We start from the raw sequence: 18956 nt of genomic DNA, 5'->3' as shown, positions 1-18956 counted from the left end.
TAATATGAGTTATACGTTAAGCAAAATATAGTCAAGTGAGATCTTGTTGGATTCGTTTCATATAATACTTTCACAATATCAACTTTTTACAATTTTTACTGTTACACAATTATACATATTTAGCATATAAAATGTGTTTTGGGATGCGTAATTTCCTCTTTGTTGCAATATTAACAAAACGGAGGAAGTACTAATTAATAAAAGGTGATAATGGTTGCTTATTTTTAGACAAAAGGTGGAATGTGGAAATGAAAAATAGTTCCTTAATAGAAATAAATAAGTTTCTTTGAAAGCGGTTTCTATTTCTAGAGTATTCTAGAAGCGCATCAAACTATTAAAGGCCAAAGCAAATCTTCGTACGCCTCCTATTTTTACTTTTTGGGCTGCACCGCTTTAAAATCAAAGTTGTTCACAAGCACTACCATTTTCTTTCAAATAATGCAATTTATATACTACAAATATTTTATAAACTATGATTTATTTGCGCAATATATGTATGACGAATTACACTATTTTAACATTACAAAAGGGCAAATTTTAAGCTTATACATGAGTTGTTTGTTTTGCTTAACTTTTGAAAATTTCGAGCTTATACATGAGCTGTTTGTTTTGCTTAACTCTTGAAAATTTCGAGCTAACTACAAAAGTTCACAAACCATTTAGACTGATTTTTATCCCTAAAAAATCATACTCGGTATAATCATATAACGTGAAATTGAATCTGGATATTATGAAATTTTTTTGGAAAAAAGTAAATAACATAACATAACAAAGAGGAGAAAGTGTGACAACATAGCAATTCACAAAGACACGAGAAAAGCAAAATAAACTAGTTTTGTTGGTAACATAAAATTTCTTACTGTATAAATTTTGGTAAATTTTCAATTTTCATTTGTTCTTGCTCCACTTTTCATTTTTCAACCGTTTTTAAATGCTTGTTCCATTTCTTTAATTGGAAAACTTTTACATTATCTAATTCATTTCTCTCAACTACGGGATACAACATAAATCATATTTTATCACGAGTAATTATATATTTTCTCTCTTCCAATTCTCTCAACTACTTTTGTTTTTTTTACAATTTTTAATCCTTTCAACTATCCCATTATTACCACTAGAGTGTACACCCGTGCAAAATGCACGGGATATATATTAGATTAGAAAGATTTTAATTTTATAATATAAGAAAAAATATATTTCAAATACGGGGTTGATTTAGATGTAGTAACTTATGACCTGTTATTTTGAACTATTTATGGTCTGCTCTTGCTCTACTCTGCTAAAATCATACTTTGTTGAGCTCTGCTCTACTCTATTGTCACATGCTCTACTCTTTTGCAATCTGATGTGCTCTATTCTGCTCATAAACTCGAAAGAACAAAACCTAACTCTTATATGTAGGTGGCCATGCAAATGTGTCAAGCTATTATGGGGGTTACTTTTTCAAAGCTGTAGAGTTACTCGTTCAGTGTTATAGGGGTTATTCGGTTAGTGTCATATGGGTTATTCGGTTAGTGTCATAGGGGTTATTCCATCAGTGCTATAGGAGGGGTTACTTTGTTCTTTTGCAAGCAACTATTTGATGAGGCCAATTACGCAAAAAGCGTGTTGTACATATTTTTATTTTGATTATTAGAGAAGTGGAAGTTGTTTGAATTGAACGGTTGGGGATTTTGAGTTCTATAGTGAATTGTTGATAAATGAACTGTAAATCCGTGCATCCGTGCTAATACATGACACATATTATACACAAAAGAAAATAACACAAAGTGAAATGTTAATAGTGTTTAAGAAAAAAATGAATTGTTATTATTAGTTATTGCAATCCCTTAAAAAAATACAATTTTTTTTTTGTTTAAAAAACAAACAAATAAAGTAATGGAATGATAGTTATTTAAAAAAAAAAAAAAAACCTCAAATGCATGAGATTTGAGGATTGGGGATTTGAAGGGTTGTGGTGAAAACGACTCTGCAATTATATATTAGATACGCAGTATTTTTTACTTTCTCCAATTTCTTCTAAAAATCCGTACATAGAGAAATGAAGCAAGTACTCCGTATTTAAAAACGGGGAGAGTATAATATTTCTTCAAAAAAATAAAATAGAAACACTTACAAATCACAAATTCACAATCGTATGAGTCGTATCAGAAAAGTCCTGTTAAAAATATAACGCTGACCAAATATACAATATACCTCCTCTCGTCAAAATTTGGTTAAATTTCCTTGTTCAACAAAACCACCCTTTATTTTTTCCTTTGCTTTCTCTTCAATTCATTCTCTCTCTAAAATTCTGTTGATTATTTGAGATTGGGGTTTTTATTCCTCAGATTTTGCTTTCATTTTGAAGATCTCAAAAATGGCCGGTCGTTACGATCCAAACCCTTTTGAAGAAGAAGAAGTCAATCCCTTCTCTGTAAGTTTTTATCACTCACAAATAACAAACCCTTATCTTCGTTTTTGCCTTTTTAATTTTCGCATTTGTTTGATTTTTAATTTGGGTTTAGTTTGATTGCCGCTAAAAGGGTAGTTTCTCTTTTGATTGATTGAATTTTTAGGTAATATTTGATTTTGGGGTTTTTTTTTTGGTTCTTGGGTATCGAGATTTATTAGATCTAGGGTCAGCTTTTTGTTGTTCTTACTTCAGTTGAAATCGGTGAAGTGAGTAATTCGCGTTGATTCCCTTAAAAATGTGAACTTTATGTTCACAATTAGGTAATGTATGTGAATTTTTGATGTTTGGATGGGGTATCGTTATTGTTTGTAATATGTTGATTAGTGATCGATCTCAAAACAATCATTGAACATTTTGATGCAATATGCAACCACGCTGTAGAAGTGTTGGTTGGACCATGGATTGATGGTAGTTTATGGTATTTTAGCCGGCCTATCTTCGGATCCATGTCGGCATTCCACACGGATGATTGATTCTCGTGTCTTGTGTTCGGATGACTTTGGTGGTCGTTTAGGCTCCTGGAACTGTTTATGGTGATTTGGGGAAATGTGGCTACTTTGAAATGGGTGTGATTATTATCGTGTGGTTGTATTTGGTCTGGTTTCTCAGGCATTTAAAAAAAAATGTAGGGGTACGTTATGATTTGTTTTGAGCATAGGATGCCTAGTTAAAATTTCTACGATTATAGTAAATTAGTGATATGACTAATAATGTTGGTATAGGAAAGGTAAAGTTTAATTTGACTTTAATGGTTACTATAAAAAAATTATCTTTTTATAAATTGAACCGTCCGCTGATGTTGGAAACAAGCTTTGCTGCTACACTTTGTTTGATAAGAGGAAATGATTGAAATGAGAGAGAAGGGAAAAGAAGGGAAACAAGCTCCCTTTTCTATATAAGAGCTTGGGACAAGGTGTGTTTGTGTGCGTGGGGTTGGGGGGGGGGCAGAGGGAGGGATTCAACTTCGGGGAGATTTGGATGGAAATTGGAGTTCCATCTTCCCCCCTCTCTATCTTTCCCCTTCGATCGTTCTAGTTGCCATTAATAGAAGTGTTAATTTACTGTGATTCATGATTTAGTAAGCTAATGTATATGTTGATTGATTATATTTTTAATACAGTTTAGCTTTATTCTTCTTTTATTGGTTAGAGGGGGGCTTATTTAGTGTTTTTCATAATGCTTTGTTGATTACATTGGTATAATAGATCAAGTAAATCTTGTAATGGTTAGTTAATGTGGTCACTGGTATTGAAAGTAGTTGCTGCTCGCTTTCTCCTGGTAGCATTATTTGGTTGCATGCTTGTAATTAAATGACGCAGCGAACATGGTGGGTGGCAATAGAGGAAAGCTGGTTGAATCCAAGGAGAGTATTGTGAAGACATTTTATTAAGCCGTAAATAAGGCTATTTGCCTCATTTTTTTCTGTCTATTATAAAGCTGTGACAGATAGCATTGTAGCAATCCATTAAATTTTATTTAACTGCTTCATTATCTTTTATATGGTTTTTTTTTTCCTTTTCATTTTCTTCTTTTCTTTCTTTTTGTTATAGAGTAAATTTGACATGGTGTCATTAAATAAAGGGTATTAGTGTTTATTTTATAACTAGCTTCATTGCTTCATACTTTCACCCATAAGTTTTGGTTGAACGAATTTAGTTGGGGAGTGTTATCTAGTCAATCTATACTGGCTCATGATAACTATAGCTGTTCCTTCGTCAATCAGTGAAGTTCTTTTTTACTTTTTCCTTTCAAATACAATGCTTCCTCCTTATTCATTTTAGTGGGTGCCATGTATATGGAAAGAGTCAGAGAAGGCACCTGCACAAAAGAGTATTTAAACAGACAAAAAAATGTGTGTTAAATGTTATTTTTTTTTCAAAAATGGAGTAAATTTTTATTATTTCTTTTACTTAACTGTATATCTGTGTTCCTATATAAGAAATGATTGAAAGACTAATGTTTTAATCATCTCTAGGAACAAGAAAGGAAGGCCAAAGCTTCAGGTCAATCAAACTTTTCTGGAGGAGCCTTTTATATGCCTGTAAGTACCGTTCTATCTTTTCAAATCAGCATTTCTCCATAATGGCTTATACGTTTACCGTTATTACTTTGGCTTTAAGGCATATTGTGGGGGTGATTTCAGTATATGTGGTCCCTCGAGGACTTATATGAGGCAATGAGGGTATGGTTAGTTGATTACTGGAATGATGATGTTCTTTTGCTGTTTTAAATGGGATGGAAAAGTTCCTAGGATGTTTCTTCAATCATTATCAAAGTAGGAATCACTAAATTGATACCTAAGATGAGACCCCATTTTATTCAAAACGGTTTAAATTGCTATCAATTTTATATGTTTAATTTTAGCTGTATTATCATGTCAGGTTAGCCTTTGATTGTTCAAGCTTTTCTTGCAGCCAGATTAAAAATAACCTTCTCTAGGGTTTTACAATTAATTTGATTTTGCCAAAAACAGAAATTTTATAAACTGAAATATACACACTTTTTTCAATTTTAAACCATAATAAAGTATGGTTGGTGACTACCTTTTTTTGTGTGGGTATATTTTCTTTGAGCATTTTCATGTGGGTGCATATTATTTAAGTTTTACTCTTGAGATGTATCTGATGCAAGTTTAAACTAAGTGTATCATAATCTTGTGCAAATGGCCACACAATTATTGTACATTGGGGTGAGACGAAATCAAAGCTCATTGAGCTTGAGAAATTGAGCTCGATTTGAGCTCAAAACCCCTTAGACATTGCTCGGCTCGAGGCTCAACTCGAGCTCGTCCCGGGGTTCGATTAAATATTCGATCTAATCTCAAATTTACTTGTTTGTATCAAGTTTTTATAATTGACAATGGAATTTTCTCAAATAAAGCCCCATATATGATAATAACCCCAATTGTAAATAGATAAATTTGGATTTTAAATCATTTTATTTAAAAATGATATGAATGTTAAAAAAGATCAAGCTTGTTCATGAGCTTTTGAGCCATGCTAAGGATAGCTTGGGCTTGGCTTGTTAAGATCTGAGGCGGAACTCAAACTCAAGATGAGACTGCTCGAGCCAAGCTTTGACTTAGTTTTGACCGAGCTGGGCATCGAGCAGGCTCGGCTCGTTTACCTCGTTAACACAATTATCACCCCTAATTGTACGTCACATACTTCTGGAGTAGCAGGCGATGACATTAAGTGGATGTGCTGAATAATGTTACCTTGAGATGATTTTGTACTGTTGTATAAATTAGTTGCTAAGAGCCCTTATAACTTCAAATGACTGATGCAAGCTTTATTTATTTATGATTGATTAATATATGTTATCTGCTGTGTGGCTTGGAAATTTCTAAGGACATATATGAAATCATATGAACGCAAAAAAGGCAATTTGTATGATAATTTGTTCATGTAGCTGACCCCATCATTGGTATTGAGGCTTCAATGTTGTTGTTTAATGGTTACAGAGCATATTGTCTTCCATGTACCAAAGACTCGTAGGTGTTTGAGCATTAGGCACAATCATCTTTTAGAAATGAATTTGCTACCTTGATTATTATAATTATTTTATTTTTTGAAAAATTAGTATGGCCTTTAGAGTTGTGTGATTGTTGATTGTCTTATCTCAAGTAGCTGAACTGTTCAATTTAGTCCTTTCATTGATGATCATCATGGCTTTGTTTTCAAGTGTTAGCTATGATGGTCTGTTTGATTCACAAACATTCTCCTTGATGTGTAGAATCCTGGAAGTGTTCCTCCAGCCTCAAATTCAAGGCTTTCACCTCTTCCACCTGAGCCTGCTGACTTTTACAATCCTACTGCAACAGTTGATATTCCCCTTGATTCTGGAAAGGTAGCTGCAAAAAATTCCATGTTGAATGTTGTTTGCTATCTTGTCACTTCAATATTTGTTGTGGGTACTACTTATGAGTTATATATTAATGGCCTTAGACTTTTCATATAGGATTTGAAGAAGAAAGAGAAAGAACTTCAGGCAAAAGAGGCTGAATTGAGAAAGAGAGAAGAGGTAAGTTCTTGTGTTAATCTTTGCCGACACAATGGCTTTTTTTCATCCTTGTTGCTTGCTTGCTTGATCAACATGCATTCATCTTTTTATTGTAATCATTTACTTGTTTAGTGCTTGTTAAGAATTTTTGCTGTTCTTCTTGTTTAATCCTTTGAATATTACAAAATTCCATAAGTTTCCATATTCATGTTGTACCACACATTCATGAATGCAGTGGCCTAATGTGCATTTGTAAATTTTGTAGTGAATTTAGGCCTCTTTTGTAGATTTTAGTTTCTATTGTCTTTGTGGTTACTTTATAAGTCTTGTTCAATGATACAGGTGCTGAAACGGAAGGAAGATGCTGCACAACGAGGTAGGCTTATTGTTTAGCTGAAAGTCATCCTCGCTGTTCTTTCTGTTGTTTATTTAAAGCTGCTATGCAGTAGTAAGAGTGACACTTTGGAACCAGGCTGCTTTTATTTTTTGTGCTTGACATTGTTTTCCTGGATTTTTACTGTATGTAGACTGTAGAGTATGTAAATACGTTCTTTTTTTTTTAAAAAAAATAAATTTATATAGCCGTTCATTTATCAATTTGTTGGAGTTTCTACATTGGTAGATATCTAGATGGTAATAAATACTGGTAATTGTAATAAGTATATGTAATTGTAATGAGTATATGTAAATACATTCAATTATATTACTACATGCTAGTTTATCATCAATTCATCATTACACTAAATTGCTAGTTTACCATCATTTATAACCGCCTACTGAACAGAGAGACCCTAAGTTGCTTTTGCTTTACTTCTTCCTAATTCTGCTTACACTAAATTGCTTTGCATGTTAACCATTAGTGTTTTTTTTTTCTTTTTTTTTCCTGCCTAATTCTACTTACACTAGATTTTTCTTACTAGTTTCCTTCTAATATATGACCTGGCTAGACTTGATGTATTGTATGTGTTTTTTGGTTCAATAGTTGATGGCCACATTTACAATTTTTAGCTGATTCATACTTTCCCTTTGCAGCTGGAATTTTTATCGAGGACAAGAATTGGCCTCCATTTTTCCCAATTATCCATCACGACATTGGAAATGAGATACCAATTCATCTGCAGAAGTTACAGTACACAGCTTTTGCAACTCTGATAGGTCTGTTCCTTTTTTTGCCCTTTATTTACTTGTATGTTGATGTGTATTATAAGAAAGTGTTTTTAAATCGCAGTAGGTCATATTAAAGATCCAAAGGATACTCTGGTAATTTCGCACTTCTTTAACATGTACTGATCCCTTTAAAGAGTAGATGATTGTCACCTCTTATAGTTTGTCCCATAATTTCTCTCATTTTCTTGTAATATTTTTTAATAAGTTGATGGATATATTCATATTGGCCTATTTGATGAGACACAATGTCTTCGAATTGATACTTCTTCAGATTGCTTGTTCTGACATTGTCAGTGTTTGAATGTTGCAGGTTTGACACTGTGTCTCACCTGGAACATTGTAGCTGTTACTACAGCTTGGATTAAGGGTGGTGGTGAGTTGCTACTTTTGCTGTATACAAAATATACTATTGTGGCTGTGACCCTGTGATATATTGGGCTTTCTAGTCGATCTAATACATGACTTGTTCCAGATGCAACTATATGGTTCCTTGCTATTATCTACTTTATATCGGGTGTCCCTGGTGCTTATGTGTTGTGGTATCGTCCACTTTACCGGGCCTTCAGGTACTTGGTACTTAATTATTCACAATTCAAGTGCTTGTTTATTGTTTTTTTTGTTTTCCTTTTAACTTTCATACCTCCTTATTTGAGCAGGACTGAAAGTGCCATGAACTTCGGATGGTTCTTCTTGTTTTATCTGGTAAAGGCTCTTAAGACTGTTGTAAGGCTTGCTATGATTTCTGTTGGAGTAAACATATATTCACCTCTTTTTCATTCTTTCCTTTTGCAGATTCACGTTGGCTTCTGTATTTTTTCTGCTGTAGCTCCTCCTATTGTCTTTAAAGGAAAATCCCTCGCGTGAGTGTTGTATAAATTATTACCTTTTTTTTTTTGGGGGGGGGGGGGGGGTGGTCAGAATATTTGACTAACCCTTGTTTTCCTTATAAACAGAGGAATCCTTCCAGCCATAGATCTTATTAGCCAGAATGCCTTGGTTGGGGTAAGTTTTAAATCCTTATTGTTTTCGTATTACATTTTCCTTTAAAATGGATCACTTGATCCAAAATTTAGTTTGTTAAAAAAAAATATCGTTAGTTTAAGGTATGGTATGATATTATTCAGGCATTATTCTATTACTGCCTTCCCCTTACCACTTTGTTCTCTCCAAGGATCCTTTTAAAAGTTCCATTTCAAGAGTGGTGTTAGTATGGTCAATTGTGAATGCTCTTAATATTAGAGGTGATAAATTTCTATCAACTTATGTTTGCAGATTTTCTACTTCATTGGATTTGGACTATTCTGCCTTGAGTCGGTAATCAGCGTAGGGGTTCTTCAGGTCTACCTCTTCACTCCCCTATTTCTTCCTTCTCATTTCTAAATTCTAAAGGTTTTTTAAAGTAATTTTCGAATTGCATGGAGCACTAACAGTCAAAATAATATGGATATTGCAGCAAGTATACATGTATTTCCGAGGCAGTGGCAAGGCAGCACAGATGAGGCAGGAGGCTGCTAGAGGTGCCATGAGAGCCGCATTTTGATTCCATCCAATGACTGCTGAGTGCTGATTCAGGATAGTAACCCCTTGTGTATGGTAGAGAACGAAAACCATCTTTCAGCTGCACATTCCATACGTGTTATATATATCATTGTTCCTTTATTTGCTTTTCACATTTTTCATATTAGTGGATTGTGAGAGGGTTGTTTTTTTTCATAAAGGTTGTAGGTACATTAATTCTGATTTGCATATTCTATAGATGAATTTTCAAAGTTATCGCGTATTTAACTGCAATGTGTACAGTAATTTTGTTTAATTTATGGTACTGGCTACAATGTACTCCGTATGTTTACATATATTTGCTATTCTTTGCTATTGCAACAAGAATATTTGCGCGTTTTTGGTAGTGAAATTACCATCGTTCTGTATAATATATGACTTGAACTTGAGCTTGTTCCAGCCGAATCCAAATTGTACTTAAATCACATGACCTGATTGGGACCTAAACTGAAAAATGATCCTACTTGATGAGACAAGGCCCCAAAGAAATTGTGACCGCCATTATTAGCTTATTATTTGAATTGGTTGACATTAGATCTGAATGTGACCCTATCCAAATTGCATGACTAATAACTTAGGCCCCGTTTGGTTTAATGTAAAACATTTTCAATGGAAAACATATTTTCAAGGAAAACACACAATTGCAAATTAGTTTTCCTTTGTTTGGTTGCATACAAAAAAAGTCCAAGAAAAATAAAAAATAAGAGTGGAAATGGAAGGATGAATGAGAGGGAAGTAAAAAAAGAGGTAAGGAGGAGAGAGGAAAATGTGGCTTCCCTTGTTTTTGGAAGGAAAATGTTTTCCATCATTAAAGGAAAATGGGAAAAAATGGAAAATTCATTTTCCATGAAAACATTTTACATCAAACCAAACAGGGCCTTAATAAGTAAAAACTATCAAAAATGACCTAAATTGAATTTAATCAATTATACAGGTCTGCAACTGTTTGAGAACAATATGTTGGTGGTATTAGAGGGTTGCCTGTATCATGACTGGGAAGTAAGTGTATCAATTAAACCGGAACACTTTGACAAAAACCGATTAGACCCTGGACTCTTTAATAAGAACGCGGCATTAAAATTTAATTGATCATATGTCATGCATATACACTCTCATGGTCTTTGATGCATTCGAGTCATCATCTCTATATGAAACTTACCTCTTTGAAGATTATCACTTCGATCTTATAACTATGACGGTTATTTAAGTTTATTGTATTTGTATAAAGTTACAGTATCTAAATTGAATACTCCAGATTAGATATTGTATTTGTATTTTTCGTATAAAAAGGAGAGGTACATGCAATCATCAAAGAGGCAAAGATTTATCATCAACCTATTTACTCTCACAAAAGTTTTAACAATTTAGCCAATACATTTATTCTTGCAGTCCATCGTGCAACCATCATCGTATTAATTAACAAAGAAAGTGTTCAACACAAAATGATGGACCCACCTTAAGAAAACAATACAAGTAATAATAATGAAAAGAACGAAATTATATAGAAAAAGGATGTATACAAGCTCAAGGAAACATTAAGGCGGCAGTAACATATTTTGCATTTGTACGGATGATGAATTGCACACCAATCAATGTTACGTATTCTAATTTCTAATAACTAATTTATAAACACGTTTCAATAATGTACTTCAACTCCTTAAAGATCTAGTAAAACTCGTCTCCCACTCTCCCCGGTGGGAATTCGTGAGCTCTTATTAAGTGTTGATATGTGAGAGGTGCTGATTCAATAGGGTCCTTAACCTTTTTTTTTTTAAAAAAAAAAAAAAAAAAAAAAAAAAACCTATCTCTGTGACTTTATAGTTTATGTTTGACACGTTATTACTAAACCCGTAAATGTGCTTTATATATAGCATTAAATAGTTCTCCATAGTATTATAAATTTCTAATATCAAGTAGAACCTCCACCCACCACCTATACATTGCTTTGCCTCACACCGCAGCCCCGGTGCCGGGCACACCGGTTCGAGCCTCGATCAAACCAAACAAAATCCAAATGCAAGAGGATATAGCCTCTCTTTATTCCACCAGTAGTCCAGTACCATATATATTACATCCCACAACATCAAAGCAAAGCAAACACAAAAGGCAAGAGAAAAAAAAACCCTCACAAATCACTAATACTAATAACAAAACCATAAATAACATCATAAGTATATATAGCTACATATAAATCATAAAAGTCCTACTATTTACTCATATAAAAGTAACATAATAGGAACTAATTAGTAACACCATATAACAAAAGCCTTAAATAAGATCACATACCACATACTATATTGTCCACATATATATTATATATATATTTATAGTAGTAGTTGTTGTATCATCAAAGATATAATCAACCACTTAATTAATTTTCCCACTCATAAAATAAAATAAAAGCTTAACAATAAGCACTACATTTTTTCTTGCAATCCATGGTGCAACCACCACCTCCACCACCACCACCATAACCCTTGCCAGACCTACTAAAGGAGTAAAAACACTTAGCAGGGCACGTTAGTTTCTTCATGTAACATGGACCCTTTTCCTTGCACACCACACTAGGCCTTACGGTCCCACTCTTTCCGTGGCCCCCGCTCGGGGACCCGTATCCGTATCCATACCCGCCTCCGAACATACCCGGGTCGTTGAACCCGGGTATGCCAAACCCGCCACCCGGCCCAAAGAAGTCGCCGCCGTTGTTGTGCCCCTTGGGCTTGGCCCCCTTGGAAGTCGGGTCGGGCCGGGTGGCCCGGGTTAGGGAAGTGAGGGTTGTGATGATGAGGAGAGTAAGGAAGAGACTTGCTTTTGTTGGTTTGATGATGTTCATAGTTTTTTTTTTTTGGGTTTGAAGATTTGTTTGTTGTTATGTGATTAGATGTGTAAGGATATGGACTAAAGTGAGATGGGTGTGAAGATGTGTATTTATAAAGAAAGAGAAAGCATTTAAGAGAGCAAGTGAGGGGCAGTTGGGTCACTTGAGTGTGTGTGCGGGAAAAATAAAAATATCAAAATGTGTACGCATTATAGAATATCACTTTCTTTGATCTTTTGTTTATCAATTGGCAAAAGCGTAATTATTAGAAATAGGCCCAATATGTATTGATATAAAACATATAATTATGCAAACGACATGTTGACTGGATATATTTGTTGAGTTATTTGCGATTTTGTCATTTGATATTTGTTTATATATATCAGGATGATAAATTAGATCTTTCTCTATTGGTTGGAACTAGTTCTTTGCCCGAGCAACGCTCATATGTTCACTAATTTATTTTTATAAATTACTATGACTCTACGTTGTTTATAATCTTTTTTAATCCGCTATCTCACTTTTCTTTATTATATATAATGTAAAAAAAAATATTTATTTAAAGTAGTTGTAATTGTTCTATTGTTTGGGTTATTGCTTAGGCGGTAGAATTTTTTCTTAAAAGATAGATTATCTTAATTTTTTTAACCAAAAAAAAATGAAGTAAAGTTTTTGGAGGGAAATTTTTTTAATATAAACGCGACACGTGTACTTTAGTGATAAAGCTGGTGATTACTTTAGTATATAGTATTGATTGATTGATATCTCAATCAAAATCAAAGTGCTTAAATTTTTTTTATTATAAGTACTCATCGATATATAATGATATTGAACATATTTTTTGACGTGCTTATGTTATAAATTTATCCATTTTGAAAAAAAATAACCATTATTAATACTTTAGTTTTTGAGTGGCCGCAACAAAACTTTAAAAAAAAAAAATTAAAAACGAAATTTAAAACGATGTATGAAGAATAATCCATAAAAAATGAAGCAGGTGTTTTATTATTACGAATCCACCTACAATTTTCACGAGATGTTAACTACTAGTATTTAAAAAAAAAAAATCAATTTCAAACAATAAAGTGGCAATAATCATAATTGAATTGAATTAAATGATGTAGGGATTAATTTAAAGTCGTCATTACTGAGAGGTTATTATAGATAGAATTATAGAAATATTAGTTAAGTCACCATATAAATTTCAAAAGAGGCAATTAGTGCTAGCTAGTTGATTAACATATGTAGAACACATGGGCAACTTAGGTATGGGGGTGTAAGATGGATTTAAATAAAATTAATTAAAAACAAAGGAGTAGGTTGGATGACATTAATCATGGTTATAAAGAGCACTTGCAATTGTGGTAATCTGAGCAGACAGGGTTGCTTTGATTGCATGTAGGCGTGGAAATTTTTAGAGGTGCACAAAAATAATCCTTCATTTTTAATTTTAGGGGTGGGACCCACATGGTGCATAAAAAAGGTGCAAAATTGATTGAGCTCACTATCTATAATCCGAAATAGGAAATTGGTGGAAAGCCAAATCCAATTGAACGAACTTTGTGGTACATTATACACTTGGAAGGTTCAACTTCTTTGGTCAAAATAGTTTATAAAGTTGGTGGTTTTTATTAATGGCTATCACAATACATGAACTTTTTTTTTTTTTTTTTCATTTTTCATTTTTCATTTTTATGCAATTGGCATGTAGTCTTTCCGTGTTGTTTGGAGTGCTAGCTCTTTTATGGTTTTAAATTCATATACTGGTAGTGAAATACTTCGTAGATAAGAAGTTTAAGAAAAGATAAGAAGTTTAATTATCTGTTCTTTTCGGCTTATTTTCAGTTCAATTCAGTTCCAATTAGTTCATTTTAGTTCTTTTCTTAATTTCCTTCTTTCTTAAAATATTCAGTTCAGTTCAGTTTAATTCAATTCAGCTTATTTCATTCAATCAGAACAGGCCCTAAGTATGACATTATGACATACCATATAGATAATAAATATACCAATAGTCTTAAATTATGGAAGACTAAGGACTTAAAGAGTGTACAAGTGAAAGAGTGAGTGCATAGCATGACAACCACGCGATCTATTTCATGTGCACAAATGATGTCACGTGCTAGTGTGTGCAACGCACGCACGCATTCAATGGTGTAGATGATGTATTGATATGCTTCATATATGCTAATTGGAGTCGAGTTCAAACTTTAGTTGTTTGCAATATTACGGAAAAGAAGAATAAGTATGGTAATGTAGAATTATTTAGACATATACTTATATTAATTATGCCTTATGAGTTTTGATTTCTATGTCATTATTGTACAAATATATATGTTCAATGTTCATCATTGAATAATATTCTCTATGGTATCCATTACTCTGTATCATTTTAATTCACAACTCTTAAACTCTGTTCTTTATAACTGAATTAATCTGATAAAAATATTTCCCTAGTGGAGTAAGATTGATTTATTTTTTTTAATTTTTTTTTCCAATCAAATAATTTTAGCTTTACAAATCGATAATCCATAAAAGCATTAAGGAGAAGACAATATTTAGAATAGTAAAAGACAACAGTAGAATGCAATGAAGGAAAGGAAAAAAACAAAGGAACTTGACAATAATAGAAAGAATTAGAAGGGAACAAAAGGGAAATTTTCGATATAGAGCGCAAGAGGGTATACATGGTAGGCCAACTAAAGCTCCAGTATATAATTTTGTACTCTTGTGTACTTAATAATGATTTATACTAATAAACTAGTTCGTTGCACGATTTTTAAACGTATAGGGCGAGCCATGGCCTAGATAGCCCCTTCGAGTTTTAACCATGTGTGGCGTTATTACACGGTTACACCTCTAGCTAGCATAGATAATGATCGAACCAAATATGTGTCCGCGAATGCTCCTTATATAGCAGATGGCACCACACTCGAAAACATCTCTATTAACAATAATCGCTGCTTTATTTAAATTATCATTCACCGTAATCTACTCTCACAATCTTAAGCCAATCGTACAACTGAAGTCAAACTTGTAAGACAAATTTGTTATGAGGTGATCCAAGAGCTTTCTTAATTGGTCCAGATATTGATGTGAAAGTTTTGTATGTGAATAGTTGTGTCTTGTGTAATTGAATATTTGTACGTGTTAATTCGATATTAGTAGCAATTCCCTTCGTTTTTATTTATTGGTTATGTTTGATCTTTTTGTGAGAGAAAAATAGTCAAATAGTAACTAACAAAAGGAAACGAACATAAGAGCATAGTTTACTATATATGATTTTTTTTTTAATACATATATATGAAAAAAAAAAAAAAAATTATGATTGTTTCTATGATACCCTAAACCCTAAACCATCTCCCCAAACTCAACTGTAGTTCGATCAATTTAATTTAATTTGGTCAAGAAGTTGATAGCTAAAACTAAAACACATGTTATTGTCTAAGTTGTCTGTCGTCCTTATGTCCTAGGTAAGGTTTTTTGGCACATATATTTCTTTATTCAACTACCAAAATTACTTACACAAACATGCTAATCAATTAATCGTCACGGTGTAAGCCAAGTGTTAAAAAGGATTGATAAGAGATGGATTGAGCTAAGCTAGCTACATGAATATCAATAATAACATTAAATGCAAAACAAGGGTAGATAGCAAGATACATGTTGGGTGATGAGAAGCAATTACTTCGTAATCTGGCCATCCTAAGCTAAGAAAATTCCCAAATGGCCCTCTTTTCATTTGTCAATTCATTATCATAATAATTTAATTTATGACGTTTTTAAAAAGTCAATATCTTGAGATCTTATTTTGATTATTTGTCAAATTTTCTGTATATACACAACATTCTTGAGCGATTGATTAATGTGGGTAGGCAGTAGGCACCCTCAATTTCCTGCTTAAATATCTCCTTTTTAAGATGTACTCCTATGCTTATATTATAAAATTATTGTAATTATTGACGATTTTTATGAAAAAATTTCAACTACTTGTTGAAAATTTGGACATGATTTTGACAATTACCTCTAATCAAAAGAATTTTACAGTGGTTAGAAGATTCCAACGAACAAAATAACTCGCATAGCCTCTTTCTAAAATGGAGCCATTATTTTCATTTGAAATCAAATTATAACCGTTAATTTATACTCTGTAATAATTAAAAAATAAAAAATAATTGATTAAAGTACAATTATTTGTCATATGTATTCTCTTTATCCTCAAATAATAAAGTTTTTATTTCTATTTTACATGATTGTAATTTTGTAAAGACGCTCTGACTCTCTGAGTATAATTTTAAAAAACAATGACCTCAAGATACTAGAGTGGCGATTGATTATCTTAACCTAGTAGACTTTAGCAATTGGTTTATTACTAGTTTTGTTAAGAGCAAGCGTGCATCATCCATCCTATTCCAAATCTATTTTGAACTTCTTCAAACCATAAAATTTAATACTTATGTTCAGTCCCAAGCTAAGCTAAGGTCCCCCACCCATATATGAACCTAGTTGTGCTATCATACGGTTTAAACTAGTTGCATTGATGGATCAAAGATGAACCAAAGTTCAAAATCATATATCCCAATTTTGTGTATATATGTCCCATCCAAGAAAAGTCTAATCACATACAAGTCCAACAAGGTTCCATCTTGAAACCAATAGATATTAAACTAATATAATACGTACGTTAATATCTAAGCATATAATCTCCGATCCTCCTTTTTTTTTCAACGTGAAACAATTAGTTTCAAGACTCTCAACCCAACTCTGCGAACCTTATACACTATTGATGTACTAAAATTAAGAGCATGTGTAGTGACAGAGTTATATTTGAAATGAATTGCTAGCATTTATTTCCACATTACTTACAAAACTCTACAATACCGCGTTAAGTTGCACCCACCCCATGTACATGTTGTATGATACAAATCTCTAGTCTATGATCCTTATAAATGCTTGTAGGGTTATGTCCACATGCTAATCTTATCAAAGCTTTATAAAATATTTTCCAAGTATATATACAAGTATATTTTTTTGGTATTCCATCCGTTTCACCCTTTAGCTAATCTGAATTCGAGAATCAATTCTGAATGGTCAGGTAATAGTCCGATCCCTTGCCAATTATTGTTATTGCGGGGGATAAAAAATGTGGTCCTCCCAACCAAATCTAGTCTCATTCATTACAGCAACAACATCCAATTGGTCCAAGTATATGAATATATCGCTTCCAAATTTTAATTTATCCTATATCATTTATTAGCGTTTCTCCTAATATACGAAAGACCCTCATAAATAACGAGAATGCCGTACAACAATAGTACACCTATATACTTCACCAAAAAATTGTACACCTATATCGTCATTTTTGTTGCGTGATAAATAAAGATTGCAAGAACAATTATAGGATAGTCAATAGTTTGATACAGTTTAAGTATATATATTGAAAATAAAGAGAATGAACATAACACTTTATATGTTATACACTTATACTCCGTATTTAATTTAAATCATCAAAACAAAAGAGAAATTGTTGAATGCTATTTCATCTATCACTTTTAATTCTTTTCATTCTTCCTATGAACTACCTGCAATCAGATCAGCTGAGATGGCAATACTCGTCACTCCGTAGTTGTTACTCATCGTATCTCATGAATGATACCGATTGTAACGTAACAGCTCATAGTACCTTCGTTAAATATGTTGTGCAACTTTTAGGTATTATTTATTAAGTATAAAATATTTCAAAGTTGCATATAATATCTAACAGAGGTAGTATATAGATTTTCATCTTAACATCTATATGCAAATCACATGTAACGTTAACATGAGTACATAAACGGCATAATAAAATGTAACATGTAGGCATGCATAACCAAAAAGAAATGTTGTTGTCAAAATAAGGATATGCTAAAAAATTGAAAGGTGCAAATTATTTCCTCCCTGTCTCAATTTGAAAAAATATGTTTGACGACGTATATTTTTTTTCAATATATTTGTAGGATCTAAGCTTTAATTTCAAATAATTTAGTACTATATGTTCTATAAAGAATAAATGGACATTGATATAAACATTAGTTGATCAAACACCAATCTTAAATAACACTTTCAAATCTTTACTAACAAACTAATGACATTCACATATTGATACCATTATGAGATAGAATGAGGAATAACTTAAGTGGTTATAGCTCCCCTCCCAATTTCAGGTAATGTAATCGTAGGATCAATTCTCATTACATGTCTTTGTGGCACCAGAAAAACGTATTGATCCCTTATCGATATCATACTTTGTAAAGGAACATTAGTAGGAAGCCCTAGGCCGACATATGGGCAATTGGTAACATGGCCATGAGTGAGAACTTTAGGTTTGAACAATTTTGTCAAAGCATCATTATAAGATAATTGGGCCATATAGCTTTACCATGTGATAACCCTCAATCCTAATACGTTATTGGCCTATTGTTTTGGGATATGTCTACTAATGGACTACGTAATACTTATATCCAACTTTTCAATAATTTTCCACTTTCTTCTTTTGTGGGGCCTAGGAAATAACATATTTGTGGATCCAATTTTAATACAAGTCCAAATGTTCAAGACTTACATGATCACTATGCAAATAACACACAATAAATGGCCTACCTCTCAATAAATAAAAATACTATATGTCTATATTGGCTCATTGTTAAGGAGATATTTTCCCCATTTTCGAAGCAAAAAAGAGAAGGGAAAGGGAGGTGAGGTGAGGTGAGGGAGAAGGTGAGCGTCTAGTTTACTTTTAAATCTCTTCAACAATGTAGAGATTTAATTATTATAAGGGGAGCGTTCTTGTATTGAATATTCAAACAAAGGATGATACACTTCTCCTTTTCTCTTCTCTTTCTTTTTCTTCAATTCTCTCTATCCAAACATAGTGTAAATAATTTTATATATTCAATATAATTGATTTTATACATATCATGC

At 32.7% G+C, this 18956-nt stretch overlaps 2 protein-coding genes across 2 annotated transcripts; one reads left to right on the top strand and one right to left on the bottom strand.

The window, feature by feature from the left end:
- The first annotated feature begins 2155 nt into the window (after positions 1-2155).
- On the top strand, positions 2156-9479 carry LOC110693554 (secretory carrier-associated membrane protein 2-like). The gene is made up of 13 exons (XM_021870678.1): positions 2156-2416; positions 4431-4496; positions 6191-6304; positions 6416-6478; positions 6800-6833; positions 7490-7612; positions 7935-7997; positions 8097-8190; positions 8281-8326; positions 8417-8484; positions 8578-8626; positions 8897-8962; positions 9078-9479. The coding sequence occupies exons 1-13, from the start codon at positions 2360-2362 to the stop codon at positions 9162-9164; spliced, it is 930 nt and encodes a 309-aa protein (XP_021726370.1). The 5' UTR covers positions 2156-2359; the 3' UTR covers positions 9165-9479.
- A 1715-nt stretch (positions 9480-11194) lies between these two features.
- On the bottom strand, positions 11195-12112 carry LOC110693553 (cold shock domain-containing protein 4-like). Its single transcript, XM_021870677.1, has one exon. The coding sequence runs from the start codon at positions 12012-12014 to the stop codon at positions 11586-11588; it is 429 nt and encodes a 142-aa protein (XP_021726369.1). The 5' UTR covers positions 12015-12112; the 3' UTR covers positions 11195-11585.
- Positions 12113-18956: the final 6844 nt, after the last annotated feature.

Source organism: Chenopodium quinoa, unplaced genomic scaffold (assembly GCF_001683475.1).
Source record: "Chenopodium quinoa cultivar QQ74 unplaced genomic scaffold, ASM168347v1, whole genome shotgun sequence".
NCBI classification, from domain to species: Eukaryota; Viridiplantae; Streptophyta; class Magnoliopsida; order Caryophyllales; family Amaranthaceae; genus Chenopodium; species Chenopodium quinoa.
This window is presented reverse-complemented; position numbering and strand designations above follow the sequence as displayed.